The 15948-nt window shown below is 50.2% G+C and overlaps 1 protein-coding gene across 1 annotated transcript in view; it reads right to left on the reverse strand.

Annotated features, from left to right (window-relative positions):
* The window catches only part of LOC140638442 (uncharacterized), a 143636-nt gene that overhangs the window by 61557 nt on the left and 66131 nt on the right, over positions 1-15948 (reverse strand). Inside the window, exons 33-37 of the mRNA XM_072835805.1 lie at positions 15790-15876; positions 11925-12062; positions 11714-11833; positions 10555-10647; positions 1556-1773 (exon numbers count right to left, since the gene is read on the reverse strand). Of these exons, the coding sequence (XP_072691906.1) occupies positions 1556-1773; positions 10555-10647; positions 11714-11833; positions 11925-12062; positions 15790-15876 (656 nt within the window). The remainder of the gene's footprint in view (positions 1-1555; positions 1774-10554; positions 10648-11713; positions 11834-11924; positions 12063-15789; positions 15877-15948) is intronic.

The following is a 15948-nucleotide window of genomic DNA, read 5'->3' on the forward strand; positions in this document are numbered from 1 at the left end:
GGATATTGCTAATAAGTCATCAATGTGTGATATGATAAGTCATCAATGTGCGATATGATGATGAGCAAGGAGAAAATAAACAGTTTCAACAAGCCTGTATGAAACTTCCTGGAAAATTGGGGAATGGGACATGGTCCCTATCCACAAAGATTTCTTCATAGGACACCATGGGAGATACTTCCCTTGAGGATCAACACCAGAAACACGGTCAGCCATGTCTTCCTTGGTGCATACGTGCACAGGTGTGAGTGTGTATTTCCACGTGGCCTTTGCAAATAATGCCACTGGTTGGTTTCTCTTTTTGCGTTGGCTACTAGGATACTCAGAGCCAAATCTTAAGCTGAGCTCTAAAAAATGTAGAGGACTTCATGGCATGTGTTTTGTATCTGAAAGCCACTCTGAGCACCTTCCTTTCTTCCCCATTTTTCTTTTCTTTTCCCTTCACACTCATTTCCTCATCCTCATGTGTCTTGAAAAATCTTGAACAAAAGTTGGCAAACTACGGGTCTGTGGGGCTGAAATCAGCCCATAATCTGTTTTGTAAATCAAAGTTTATTGAGACACAGCCACAGCCATTCATTTGCATGTCATCTAGGATGCTTCTGTGCTACGATCTCAGAGTCATTGCCACCAAGACCATATGGCCTATAGATCTGAAAATATTTACTTACCATCTGCCTCTTTGCTGAAAGTTTGTCAATTCTGACCTAGAACAATTTATGTTTTCATAATCTGCCTCAAACTCTTTTAAGACCAGAGACAATGATGGACATTCAGACAGATGGGTGAATCAACGGGTGGACAGCTCTTGGTGCTTATTCTGGAGATAGAGTGATCTAGAACCATACCTAGAGCCTTGGGTCTCCTCAAATTCATAAAAGCTGTCAATCCTGGGACAGCAGGGGAAACAGGGCAGAAACATTTAATGGAGGCCCAGTCTTTGCCAGAATGTGTCCTACTCAGAGGGCCAGTGACAATGACAGCTGGGAGTGAACATGCTCACTGGCCAGGCACTGGTGAGGCATCCATGTGTGCTGCTCTGTGAACCCGAGGACAACCCCAAGAAGCAGGTAGAGAAACTTGGGCACAGAAGGGCACAGTGGCTGCTGCAAGGTCCCAGAAGCTGAGCTCGGGTTTGAACCCGAGCAGCAGGCTCCACACCCCAGGATCCTGATGGCCATGTCGTGGTCGATAAGCCCCCATTGTGGAGATACAGTTTGGGATGAAAGGCTGCACCAACATACTCCCTGCAACGATCTCTCATACTCTCGTTTTATTCTTTATTATAATCTTTCAAGTCACCTACAATGAATGCAGTCATTACTAAGAAAGAAAAGAAAAAGAGATTGACATGGAAAACTGAATGCCTCCTTCTTCCTTTCCCTCAATGGCTTAAAATCAAGAATTGCATACAAGGAGTGATTTCAACCTGAGTGATGGTAGAGGGCACCTCTGAGCAATGATTTCCCATCTTCCAGGATACCAGCCCTTTGCCCTTGGAGGCCCCCCTCCCTGCCCTCTCCCCACTCCCTGCATGGCCTCTGGGGACCCTCACCTGGCTGGGGCCACTTTGCTGGACAGCTGCAGCTGGACAGCCTGGGGGGCACTGAGGACTGCCTGGTGGAGGAGGACATTCATGCTCCAGCCTCGACTGCGTCTCTGGGTGTCCTGGCTGGTGTCGGCCTCCAGCAGAAGCAGCTCCTGGCTGGAGGTGTGCATAGACAGGGAGCCGCTGAGGGTGTGGTCTTTGTATCGTTGGGCAGCCACCTGTACCTAAGGGGAGGCAGGAGAGGGCTCAGAAGTGGAGAGAGGACAGGAAGGGTCTGTGGGAGCTGGCTACGTGGGAGGGCCCTTCCTCCAGGAAGCCTTCCCAAGCCACTCCAGCTCTGAGAACCACCCCAAGCACAGCAGACTGCAACCACACAGGAAGAGAGGAAGCAGAAGGAAGAATGGAGGAGTGTCTTCCCTGACCCCAGCTCCTGGCCCAGGGACAGAGTCTTCCCTTGTCCTTCCCAACATATGTAAAATGGGAATTTCCATCTTTTTTATTATTATTATTATTTTTTTAATTTTTATTTATTTATGATAGTCACAGAGAGAGAGAGAGAGAGAGAGGCAGAGACAAAGGCAGAGAGAGAAGCAGGCTCCATGCACCGGGAACCCGATGTGGGATTCGATCCTGGGTCTCCAGGATCGCGCCCTGGGCCAAAGGCAGGCGCCAAACCGCTGCGCCACCCAGGGATCCCGGGAATTTCCATCTTATAGAGAGGGAGACTGAGGCCCAGAGAGGGTCATGTATTTCATATGGGGGTGCCCGGCTCTAAAACTCATGCTTTGCCTGAAGGGAGCAGCTGGGGGAAGCAGTAGAAACCTGGCCCCCTCAGTTACAGAAAGGATGCCCCCAACAGTGACCCCCCCCCCAGGGCCCAGAGGACCCCCAGAAGGTCTGGAGTTCAAAAGGGAGAGTGTCTGCTGCACAAGGAAGAGACATCCTGGGGGTCAGGCCCCCAGCAGTTTGCTCCTCCACCAAGTCTGGGGGACCTGAAGCCCCCCTTCCTAATCTGGGCCTCAGTCTCCCCATCTACAGGACAGAAGTTGGTCCAGCCTCGTAGGTACATCACAGCCACGTGGGAAGCTCTTAGAAGCATGCCTGGTCCCTCTACAAACTGATAAACTGATACATCCACACAATATCATTTACTGATAAAAAGAAATGAGGCTTCAAGCCACAACAAGACGTGAAGAATTCCTTACTTAGTGAAAGGAGCCAGCCTGCAAAGGCTACATGCTAGATGATCCCAACTATATGACATTCTGGAAAAAGGTAAAGCCAGAGATGCCAGCAGTTCAGCGGTAGCCAGGGGTTAAGGGGAGAAGGGATGCACAGGTGGAGCATGGGGGATTTTTAGGACAGTGAAACTATTCCGTGTGACACAGTAAAGATGACATTCTGCGTTTGGCAAAACCCACAGAACTAAACACCTTTAAGCGTGAGTGTGGATTTAAATGATGGACTTCAGTTAATAATATATTATCATCAGCTTGACAGCTGGAATGTACCACACTAATGCAAGATGTTCTATAAGAGGGAAAATGGTGTGTAGGGTGGGGGGCTATTATATGGGAACTCTCTCTACTTTCTGTGCAACTTTTCTGGAAACCTAAAAGTGCTTTGGAAAATGAAGTTAATTTCTTTTAAAGATTTTATTTATGAGAGAGAATGAGCACGAGTATGGGAGGGGCAGAGGCAGAGGGAGAAGCAGACTCCTCGCTGAGCAGGGAGCTGGATGTAGGGCTCGATCCCAGGACCCCAGGATCATGACCTGAGCTGAAGGCAGATGCTCATGCAAATGAGCCACCCAGGTGCCCCAGTTTATTATTTTTTTTAAAAGCATGCCTGGGACCCCCTGATGAATTAATTCAGCATCTCCAGGCCGGGGTCCAGGTATGTTCTAAAGCCTCAGTAGGTGATTCCAATGTGGCTTGGGCTGAGAACTTTTAGGTTACACCTGTGTTTTCTCCAACTGGCCCCTGTGGGCCTAAAGTTTCCCGTAGAGCATGCATTCTCATGTTACAGAGGCAATATCACCCTCAAATGCGAAACTTGGCTTGCAAGGGGTTGGATTAAAAAAACAACTTCTTGTGATTATGTGTAAATCACAGATGTGCATACAGCACACAAACAAATACAGGACGTCTATGGAATTAAAATCTCACGGGGGGGGCGGATGTACAGTACGTGCTGGCTGGCGGTTTGTGCGAGCACACCCCAAATGACCCTGTTAATCGCTGTCTTGAGAATGTACGGATCCTGTGCTCCCTGTATAGTCCCATCAAGCAGGATATGTAGAAAAAACATGTTCGGCGTTCAAGGCCATGGGCTCCAAGGTTGGCCAACCCACAGCATCTCCTTTGTAACAAAGAACATCTGCGTGGCAGGCCTTCATCTCCTTAGAGCACTGGCCATGCAAGGAGGGAGAGGCCATAGGTAGTTGCTGAGCCAATTGCTGCAGGACAAAAGCTGCTGGTGTAGATCCCAGCAACAAATACTTCGTCCAGTCTGCTGCTCCTGGACTCACTGTATGTAAGTCCCCCCCAACAAATCTCTCTTTTGGTTGCTGGATCCAGGTTACTTCTTGTGTCTCCCTGGGCCATCACCCTGGCTTAGAGTCTGCTAGGGAGCAGCTACATAACTGGTGAGCTGGCTAGCCAGGAGGCTGGAGAAAATCCCATGAGTGCTCTGAACCACGCTATGAGCACAAGGACATCCCCGAAAATGCCAGCCAGTCTAACGCACTTGTTGGAGAAACTGTGCACCGTGGCAGAGAAGGGAAGCGAGAGCTAAGTGTGAGACCTCAGCGGGCCGTTTTGCAAAGCTAGGAGGACACAGGATGCCACTGATTAAGATCCAGAAACTTGACTACTAGGTATTTACCAAAAGGGTACAAAAATACTAAATTGAAGGGACACACGCACCCCGATATTTATAGCAGCATTACCTATAATAGCCAAATTATGGAAAGAGCCCAGATGTCCACCACCTGATGACTGCGTAAAGAAGGTGCGGAACATATATGCACAGTGGAATATGACTCAGCCATAGAAAATGAAATCTTGCCATCTGCAACGACGTGGATGGGGCTAGAGAGAGGCTGAGCGAAATAAGTCAGTCAGAGGAAGACAAATGCCATATGATTTCACTCATCTGTAGAATTTAAGAAACAAAACAAATGAACTTGGGGGGTGGTGGTAAAAGGAGAGATAAACCAAGAAACAGACTCTTAACTATAGAGAACACGATGATGGTTACCCCAGGGAGGAGGTCGGTCGGGAGGTGGGTGAAACAGGTGGTGGGGATTAAGGAGGGCACTTGGGATGAGCACTGAGTGTTGGAAGTAAGTGATGAATCACTAAATTCAACCCCTGAAACTAATATTACACTGTCTTTTAACTAACTGAAATTTCAATACAAACTTGGAAAAGAAAAAAAAACCTGATTAGGACACGGAGATGTGGAATCTTGAAAAGGTGATCAATTAGTCAATCAATCAATCAATTTACCTATCTAGTGATCATTGATGAGAAAACAGACAAAATTCACCATGTTTTCTAATCCCCACTACAACAAAAAATTTTAAACAGCCATTATCCTCCTCTTAGGAGAAAAAAACCTAGCATCCTTTCCCTGTCCCTTGAAGTTGTAAATCTTGTCATGTCTCTATAATATAAGCATCCCAGGAAATAACCAAAATCTTGCCCGCAGAGACTGAAGAAAAAAGAGAGGGGGAGGCTTTTTAAAATATAGACTGCCAGAAATGATAAGGAGAGCAATTCTGCAAGTAGGGAAGGTAGAAGCATAAGAAAGGTTTAAGAATGAGAATATATTTTTGTTAAGGAAAAAGGGAGTAATTTTGTCCTGAAGTGAGACTGGTTGTTTAGAGAGAGGAAAAAGCTTAGGACAAAATCTAAATGAAAAAAGAAAGTTGTAGAAGGGTCATGAAGGGGAATCTTGAGGAAAGAATTTTCTGCATGGTCAGGACTAAGACTGAATGAATGAAGTTATATTTTTAAAAAAAATTTTAAATTTCATTTATTTTACTTTATTTTTATGAATGAAGTTTTAAAAGTACATCGGTGTAATTTTAGAATTTGGTTTGTCCCTCTGTTAAAAGACAAAGTTCTAAAAAAAAAAAAAAAAAGCAAAGTTCTCTTGAATATTTGATCTGCTCTTGATTTAAAAAATAGCAACAAAGTTGTTGTTTTTTTTTTAATCAGCCCAGAAAAAAACAAAGTTTCTAAAATGTGTTTCTGCAAAAGTGCTCAGCTTCCAGGAAATTCATGGAAAGGACGCTGACAAGTACAAGTTCCTGGTAGCTAAGATCAATTTGCCTTCATGATGAACCTCTCAAGCGCTCCCCGAGGGCTGCCTGTAGTGCCATGATGTGTCACGGGATGGTAGCCCGGGACCCCTCTCTGCTCTCCCGTCCCCATATGAGTGAGATGGGCCCGTTGCATTGATGACCCAACGTCAACACGTGGAGACTTGTCTCTGTTGCAGGACACCTTGCAGGCTTTGCTGGGGTTTCTGCGAGGGGGGCGAAGGGCAATGAACCCACAGAAAATTCAGGGTCCTAGCATATCGGCCACACACTTGGGTGTTACCTGGTCAGGTAAGACTAAGTTGTCCTAGGTGTACAAGCATACCACGCCCTACTTCCCCAAAGCAGTTGCAGACCTTCCTAGGTCTGTTAGGGCGCTGGCATCCGTGCGTCCTCAACCTGGCTCAATTGCTTCAGTTCCTTTATAAGTTGGGAAACAGAGAGAGAGAGAGAGAGAGAGAGAGAGAGAGAGAGAGAAAGAGAACCCAAAGCAAAGCATCTGAACAAGCCAAGGTGGCTGTTCGACAGACCCAAGCCTTAGGTGTTCTGCGACAGGGACAGCCATGCAAATTGGATGCAGCCAGGTGCTCAGCAGCGTTTGGATGGGGCTCGTGGCAACAGCAAGGGCACAGAGGAGCACCCTCAGGCCTCTGGTCATGGTTACGGAAAGGAGCTGAGCTGCAATATGGTGTTTTAGAACAGCGGCTGTGTGCTACCTGGCATGCCTCACAGCCGTAGAAGACACAACTAACAGGATCTCAGTGACCATTCCCACTCAGTACCCTATATCGGGATGCCTAAAGGACACATTCCAAAGCCCGAGGCAGGCAGTGCCAAACCAGGCCTACATGCAACAACACAGTAACTTGACAAACAGCCTCTAGTGTGAAGGAGCACTCCACTCATGGCCTGGTGACTCATGTCATCCTGAAGGACAGCCATTAACAGGGGCAGCAGAGCCACCGTAGCTGACATCCGTTGTGCCAGAAGGAGACGGACCAATCCCTGAGTGTGTGTGGTACCCTGATGGGTCAGCAAGGGGCAACCCCTGTGCCTGGATGGCCACAGCCATCCAACCCTCAACAGAAGGTATCTGGATGGACCCCAGCATTGGACATTAGTAGTCAATGGGCCGAGCTTCAAGGAACATGGATGGTACTGCTCCATGAGCCTGATCCCACCCCATTACTCTTTCTTTTTAAATTTATTTGTGAGTGAGAGAGTGAGAGTGAGAGCACAGGCAGGGGGAGAGGCAGAAAGAGATGGAGCAGCAGACTCCCCGCTGAGCAGGGAGCCCGACGTGGGGCTCGATCCCAGGACACCAGGATCACAACATGAGCCAAAGGTAGATGCTTAACCTGAGCCACCCAAGAGCCCCTTTAATGATTTTAATTTTAAGTCATCTCTACACTCAACTTGGGGCTCGAACTCCTAACTCTGAGATCAAGAGTCACATGCTCTACTGACTGAGCCAGTCGGGTGCCCCATGATCCCACTGTTCTGTGCACAGATAGCAGATAGCTGGGCAGCTCGCAGAGGACGGACCATGTGGCTGCTCCAACAGGAGGTACAAGACTGGATGGGGGCGGGGCGCTCACACTGGGACACCGACATATGGAAGCATGTACTCTGATGCCTAAGAGGTATGAACACCCCTGTTTGCCCTGTGGATGCACACCCCACCTGGCAATCAATAGGCCAATGAGCTGGCCTGTGTCCCCCTCCTGGAAGATGTGCCAGCAGAAGATGTCACCATCTGGCTACACGAGAAGATGGGACATCCAGAACAACGGTCCTTGTGGACCATCGCTAAGAACCGGGGCCTACCGCTGCGTTACAAAGACATCACAACCGTCTGCCAACAAAGTCCAGTGTGTGCCAGGAATGATCACGGCATTTGCCAAGAGACACTGGACAGGCAGCAAGGGGGCAGATCGACTGCACGGGTCCCTTGCCTCTCTCGGATGGCTGACCTTATGCTCCAATGCGTGTGGACACTTATCCGGGACCCCTGCAAGCCTGCCCCAGTAAGTGTGCCACCCAGAAGGCCACCATTTGTGGCATGGACCTGGACCAGCTGTGCACTGCATGCTCCTGGTACAAATTATGGAAGTGGCCCCATTGTATACAGAGAGGTACAATGGGACCCCCAAATGCTATAGGTCATAATGTAGGGTGGATACCCACACAACCATGCAATCACATTGCACTCATTACCGCTGAGATCTGGCTAGGGAGACAGCGTGCACCCATTCCCTCAGGTGCTCTCCCCTCTCCCCTCCCCCCGGCGATGGCTGTGGGCATGTGGTGCCCACTTACTTACTGGGTAAGTAGGGCTGATGCTATATCTGGGAGCACCCCTACTTGCTGGGCCATATACTCATTTATAGGATGTAGGGCGGCAGGTCGACACACGGCTAGCCAGACACATGGCTGCTGCTTTTAATTCCACCTTTGAGGCAATCCCTCTCCCTCTCCCTCTCTAGGAGGGTTCCCAAATAAGACAAGCAGTTCTGCAAAATGGAATGGTTTGTGACACGTTAACCACAGCACTGGGAGGGACACGTGGTCTCATCAAGACAGAATTTTGTGTGTGTGTGTATAGGACTATTTCCACACCATTTCCCAAGCCATGGCTAGTGTAAACACAGAGTAAAGCTGCTGAATTCCTTACTGACCCTGTTAGTGCTTGGTTAAATCACTTGCCTTCTTCCTCGCAAGAAGGCCATTTATGGCCGTTAGCCGTTTGTGTCTTCCTATTACTTGGATGTTGTGGCTTGCGCTGTTGCTACGGGGTTTGGTTGCAGCGTGCCTCGGCATACCCAGCCCCAGGGATACCAGGGAAGAGGGGCGTGTCAAGAATGAAGGTGCCATCTGGGGGGTCCCGGGGTGGAGTGTATGGTGCAGGCTGGACGGCTGGCTTGTGCAAGCACACCCTGAACACCCCCATCAATCATTTGAGAATGTACGGATCCCGTGCTCCCTCTATATTCCCATCAAGCAGGATATGTAGAAAAAACATGTTCAGCGTTCAAGGTCAGGGGCTCCGGGGGCGGCCAACCGGGTGCACCTCCTTGATAACAAAGAATGCCCGGATAACGGGCCTTGATCTCCTTGGAGCGCTGGCCATGCAAGGAGGGGAAGGGCTATGGATAGTTGCTAGGCTCGTTGCTACACCGTGAAAGCTTGCAGCATGCACGCAGCTTCCAGCCGCAGATGCTTCGCAGGGGCTCCAAGAGGGAGGCAGAGGCTGACAAAGCTGAGCTCCCCAGCCCCACTTCACCCACAGAGAGCGAAGGTGAATAAAGGTGCTGCTGTTTTAAAAAGTGGTGATAGGGGCACCTGGGAGGCTCAGTCAGTTAAGCCTTCAGCTCAGGACATGATTCTGGGGTCCTGGGATTGAATCCTGCATTGGGCTCCCTGCCCAGAGGGGAGTATGCTTCTCTCTCTCCCTCTGCCCTCTCCCCTACTTGTGCTTTCTCTCTAATTTAAAAAAAAAATTTTTTTTTTTAATGATAATAAAGTCTGAGCCCATTAGATGACCCAGCATCCAGGATTTCGGTACATCTGCCCCGTGGTGAGCACAGCCAGGGGTATCAGGTTCGCATCCGGGATCCTCCCCCTCCCTACACACTCAGTGGCCTTGTACAAGTCACGTCCCCTCTCTCTGTCGCAGATTCTCATCTGCAGAGTCCTACCACAGCGGCGTCACGGGGCATCCATGAGACAAGCCCACGTAAAGGGTTGAGAACAGAGCCTGGCACGTGGTCAACACTCAACAGACATCAGCTCCTATCACAACCGATGACAGTGACAGCATGCCCTCGGATCCGGGACGCCAGATGCCCTGAGATGTGCCATGACTTTATGGACCCCCATGAAAGCAAAAAAGCTGATAACAAAGCAGTGAACCCATGGGAATTTGAAGACATCCTGATTTCAGAGCTGGTGACCCACGAAAACAGGTACCTCTGAGAAGGACCAGTTTCCATAATGGAAAGCTCTTCTCAGGGTCCTTTCGAGTTCCCAGAGCCACCAGCACAGGGCTGGCACACAGCAGGCACTTAAAAATTGCTCTCAAGTTCTGGGCCTCCTCACAGGTAGACTACCCGTCTACACCTCCATCTCCCCAGCCTGCTGCCTAATTCCTGTGTACACAGCACACTTGGCTTGTTTGGTGACACGTGGGGCACCCAGCGCTGGGACAGCAGAGCACAGCCCTCCTGCCTGGCCTCCTTTCCCTGCCCTTTATCTCCTTGTAGAGTAAAACCCTTCAGCCTTCCTACCCCCATGCCAGGCAAAATACTCCGAGGTCAAAAAATGGATCAGATGGCTTCTCCCAAATACAGGACAGGCTAGAGAGGACAATTCTGCTTCTCTCCATTTTTAAGGGTGAAATGTGATCCTTCTGCCCCCCAGGGCGCAAAAAACCCCTTCTGGCCTGGGCAATCACTTCCAAATGATGGATTTGGAAACCTCCCTGCTGCCATCTGTTCTTGATTCTTGGACTGGCTGAATGGCTAAGCTTCACATCCTGGTGTGGCCTCCCTCGCCCCACACCCAGGGCCTCCATCCTCTCTTCCTTCTGCCCCATCTCCCAGCAAGCTGGCTGTTCTGCTCAGAGACAACACTTGGCAGGCAATTCGAGGTCACCCCAGAGGGACCACGTCTGTACCTGGAAGTCTGGAGGAAATGCTGGTCTGTGGGGATGTCTGAGCTGGAAGAGGAACGCCAAGTGGGAGTCAGATCCGTTCAGCTGGATTGAGACCTGTTGACAAGGGGAGGTGGAGGAGGAGGGTCAGAGGGAGTGGAGGAGGGAGATGCCGAACCCCAGAAGGTAGCTGGCTGGGCGCCCGAGGAAGGACCGGTCATCCCAGAGCTTGCCCAAAGCCCAAGCCAACAGCAGATGCCAGAAACCACCTTCTGCGATGCTCCTTAGCCCCAATCTGACTCAGGCTGCGTTACTTAGGAACTTGAGAAGTGAGGCCCCAGATAGGGGGCTGGGAAGATGATCCTGGGACCTCGGGCCTCTTACATCCCCTGCCACAGTGCCTGCTTATGCCTCCCACGTCCACGGCGGCATTCTATTTGACCCTGACCACATAGCAGGCTTTGTAACTGTCACCTCATTTAATCTCCACCCCTGCTCTCACTGGCTGGTATCACTGTCCCCATTTCACAGCTGAAAAAACCGATATTCAATGGGGTTGAGTAATTTATCCAAGGTCACACAGAGAATCAGCAGTGGAGCTAAAATTTGGACTTAGAGCTCCTGGGAGTTGGAGACAGAAAGTCGCCCGTGCATCCCCAGGACGCGGCACAGAACCCAGCATGTGGCAGAGACGCAATCTGTGTATAGGAAAGGATCGAACAAATATAGCCACAGCAGCTCCTATGTATAACCACCAAGCTGCATTTTCTTTCCCTCTTGGACACACAGCTCAAACTACATTTCCCAGCCTCCCTTGCAGCTGGGCAGGGTCATGTGATGAGTTCTGGCCAATGGAATGCAGGCAGGTGTGGCCTGGCCCCCTAAAGGGACTGGCCCTGGGAACCTTCTGTATAATTCTCACTGTCCCAGGCCCCCTGTGCCAGCTGAGGCAGAGCCACAGAGCCACACAGCAACTGTGACACGACCAGGCAATAAAGCTTCACAGGAAAGCAGGCTTTTATTACAACAGTGCATCCTGATTCATCCCACGCACACTGCCAAAGTAAGGGCTCTCCAGGGCCACCCTGCCACCTCTTCAGCCCCTGCACATGGGACACCTGTGCTCTGACATGGACATCTCTCCTCCCTCAGGGAGGAAGGAGGCAGAACCGGGACATCTGACCTGGGAGGTGACGTTGCGGTTGATGGCAGCCCTTGTGTCCACCCTGCAGTCAAATGCTCCCCGAGGACCCCATCTGAAGACAACGTCCCCATCCAAATGCAGGGCCTGTGGGAGCCTCAGCTGGAAAGAAACAGTGCCATTTATGCTCTCCAACAGTTGAGCACCACTCAGAGGCCGCAAACCAGTGTTTGCCCAAGCTGGGGACAGGTACCTGGGAGGAGTGTGCAGCATCCAGGGCCAGGCTGTGCCAGATTTCCCCATGCTGAGATCGGTCATGGTGCAGACCCTTTAAGTGCAGGACGACGTTCTGGTTGACTTTCAAAGTGGCCTCGACCTCCCTGTTCTTAGCCTGGGGGAGCAAGAACCGGTAGGATGGAGAGAAGTGATTTTCCATCTCCAAGTGCCTACAGAAGCCACCCTGGGAATCCAGCAGTTAGAAGAAAACAGCCCCAAGATGGATGGGTTAAAGTGGTCTCCACTATCCACACACAGGGCAGGAAGCGAGGACAGGTATGTGGGGGTCTTTCAAAGAGGAATGATCAAGTCTAGTGCCCACAAGTAGCGTGAGTGGGGTGGGCTTGAGGGGGTGAATCTGAGAACCTGTGTCTCATTCCAAGGGAGTGCCCTGGTATGTGACAGTTTTGTTCACGGTGGTATGCCTCATACTGAACACAGGTCCTGGCGCACTGCAGGCACTCAGGAAATATCTGGAAGAGGGCAAAATCACTCGTGATAGCCAGCAACCCCAAGGCCAACGCCAGGCTGAAGTGAAAGAATGTTTAATTCATAACATGGCAGGCAGGAAAATATCCAGCCTCCCAAAGATCCCCGTATCTTGATCCTCAGAACCTGTAAATACGTTATTTTACACAGCAAAGGGGATTTTGCAGTTGAGGATCTTTAGATGGGGAGATTATCCTGGATCATCCAGTGGGCCCAAGGCAATGATAAGCATTCTTATAAGAGGGAGGCAGAAGGGTCAGAGTCAGTGAGAGAACAAGAGAGAGTGAGAGAGAGAGAGATGCTATCTCTGCTGGCTTTGAAGACAGAGAAAAGGACGATGACCCACGAGTCGTGGGTGGCTCCTAGTAGCTAGAAAAGACAAGGAAAAGGATTCTCTCCTGGAGCCTCCAGAAAGAAGGTAACTCTGGCAATACCTGCCATGAGCCAAGGGAAACCCATTTTGGATTTCTGATCTCCAAATACATAAGGTGAGTTTGTGTTGTTTGAAGCCATGAAGCTTGTAGTACTTTGGTATCGCAGCCACAAGACACGAATCCACATGGTTAATCATGTGTTCACTCAGCAACTTTTTAGCCTCTGCCACATGCCAAGCCCACGGTAGCAGAGTATGCCATCTGTTCCCATCTGCGGTGACAGGGAAGTTAAAAATGTCTTGCCGCAGAATCTTATCGCTAGCGTACAACTTTAGAACAATGCGTGGCTTTATTTTAGAAACAAGATGGTAGAAGGATAAATAAAAGTCCAAGAGAAGGAAAATAAATGTGTGTCATTAAACAAAGACAGGGTTTTAGAAAGACCAGAGAGCCAAATTCAACTCAATGAAAGGGTCCCCATCCACTTGCTTCTCGCCTCTTGTTGTCAGGTGGGATTTCAGGCCTCCTGTGTCAGATCTTCTGATTTCTTTTTAATTAGAAGCAGAAATCTGAGTTTTACTCCAAATCTTCTGATTTTTACACGTTGACAAGGTTTTTAAAAATGTGAAGTGTGAAGCAGGCCAAACAAAACACATCTGCAGGCTAGATCTGGCCCATGGCGCCATTCTGCAATCTCCGGTTTAAAAAAAAAAAAAAAAAAAGCACTCAACACCATGGGGAGGTATTTCTGCAGATGTTTTGGGCTGTCATTCTGCCCTTTGCTTCCTCAGGAGCTCCAAGGACTTCGGCTACCAACCCTTTGGAAGCCATCCACAACCCCGGTTGAACAGGTGTGGCCCCAGAAGAAGAGGTCTCAACAGCTGGCCCCACGTCACCCTCCTTCAGTAGACCTTTGTACATCCCTCAAAGGAGAGGCCACCACTAACTTCTTTGTCCAGGGCCTGGCACATGATAGGTGCTCAATAAATGCTTGCTGGAGAATAGAGTTACCTATTCCTAGATCGGGAAGGAGTCTGGGATGAGGGGCAGGTGGGCACGTGTCAGGTACCTAAGGAAGATTATCACGTTACATTTCCGTCCTCACAACCACAGCATAAGAGATGAGTACTGCTGTCTCCGTTTTATGGCCGAGGAAACGGGGGCCCAGGGACATGGAATCATTCGTTCTGGGCACAATGGCAAAAATGAATTTCACCCCTACAAAGGCTAATGCCAACACCTTCTAAGTCAGGCAGAAAGCCTCGGCCAGGGAGTCAAACCTGGCTCATGTTTGTATGTGAAGTTGTCTTTGCAGTTCAGGCTACTCTCAACAAAAATCCCATAGCCTCGGTGGTTTAAACAACCAAAATTTACTCCTCTCGATCCTGGAGGTTGACAGTCTGAGATCGGGGTTGGGTTCCGGAGGCCTTCCTTCTGGCTTGCTGGCGGCTCTCTCCTTACGGCACCCTCATAGGGTGGAGAGAGAGAGAGAGAGCAAGAACAAGCTCTTCCTCTTCCCATGAGGTATGAATCTCATCATGGGGGCTCCAGCCTCATGACCTAACCACCCCCCAAAGACCCTCCCCTCCCAATATCTTCACATTAGGGCTTCAACATACGAATCTGGGGGAGAACTCAAGCATTCAGTCCACAGCACAAGTTTTATCAGAACACGATTGTGCCCATTCACTTGTGCGTTTTCTAGGATGTGTCTGTGCTACGAGGGCAGTCGGATGAGTACCTGTAGCAGAGACCTTACAGCCTGCAGAGGCAGAAATAATTAATTACTATCTGCTCCTGCATAGGAAAAGGTTGTCCACTCCTGCTCTGGGTCAGGTGCACAACAGACTCTCAATAGCACTGGGGTGACAATGATTCATTAAGCACAGATGACGTGCCAGGTCCTGGGGCTCCAGTGATAAATAGGGGCATACCTTGGAGACCCTGCAGGTTTGGTTCCGGACCACCCCAATAAAGCAAGTCTGGCAACAAGCGAGTCAAACGAAATTCTCGCTTTCCCAGTATATACAAAAGTTCTATTTACACGGTAGTTGATTAAACGTGCAGCAGGATTATGTTTAAAAAAAAAAACACCACACACGTACCTTCATTTAAAGAATACCTCATTGCTACAAAGTGCTAACCATCATCTGAGTTTGCAGCCAACTGTAGTCACTGATCACAAACCACCGCAACCAATATCACAATAATGAAAAAGTGAAGTATTGCCAGAGTCGCCAAAACATGACACAGAGACATGAAGTGAGTAAATGCTGTTGGCAAAACAGCACCAACAGCCTTGCTGGATGCAGGGTTGCCACCACCCTTCAGGGTGTATTTAAGAAAATGCAAAATCTGGAAAGTGTGATGAAATAAAGTACAATCAAATGAGACACGGTACCATCCACAGATCTCAGGGGCCGGCAGGAGGGACAGCGACTGGTTAAAGAATCACATCAAAATAGAACTGAGATTTGTGAGAAGGGCTAGAAGCAGTGGTGTGGGGCGTGCAGGGGGGTAACCAGGGGATGCAAGGTGGTCTGGGGGTCAGGCTTGACGCAAGGAGAAGGGATGCATGAGCTGAACCCTCACCAGTGAGTACAAGGCAAGGAGGCAAAGCCGAAGGAGTGACCGCTCCAGACACAGAACACACAGAGGTCCTGGGGCAGGAAAGAGCTGGCTGAGGGACCGAGAGGAGGCTGAGTGAAAGGACATGGCCGAAGGAGAGAAGGGTCTCGGGTGGCCTGGAGGGTCAGCAAGACCACAGGGCGGGGCTGGGGTCTCCGTCCAGAGAGAAGGAGCGGTGTGATCGTGCTGGCCCAGGAAAGGCCCCTCGGGCTGTCAGGCAGGATGGAGCAGCGGGGACAGGGTGGAACAGAAAACCCAGGCCGGGGAGCCCTCTGCTCATCCAGTTCCGAGAAGACAGCAGCTTGGATTGGGGACCCCTGCATGCCAGCTCCCCGGGGGGTTCCCACTTACGGCGTGCTCACTCCAGGCGACGGCGCACCCCTCCACGTTCCCGGGAATGGCCTCGCTCTTGTACGGGTGGGTCAGGCCAGCGCAGACCTGGGTGGGGTGGGGGGACACAGGCACACGCCCCCAAAGACGGGTCAGCGACGGCCAGGGGCCTCCCCCGGC

Source organism: Canis lupus, chromosome 8 (genome assembly GCF_048164855.1).
Source record: "Canis lupus baileyi chromosome 8, mCanLup2.hap1, whole genome shotgun sequence".
NCBI classification, from domain to species: domain Eukaryota; kingdom Metazoa; phylum Chordata; class Mammalia; order Carnivora; family Canidae; genus Canis; species Canis lupus.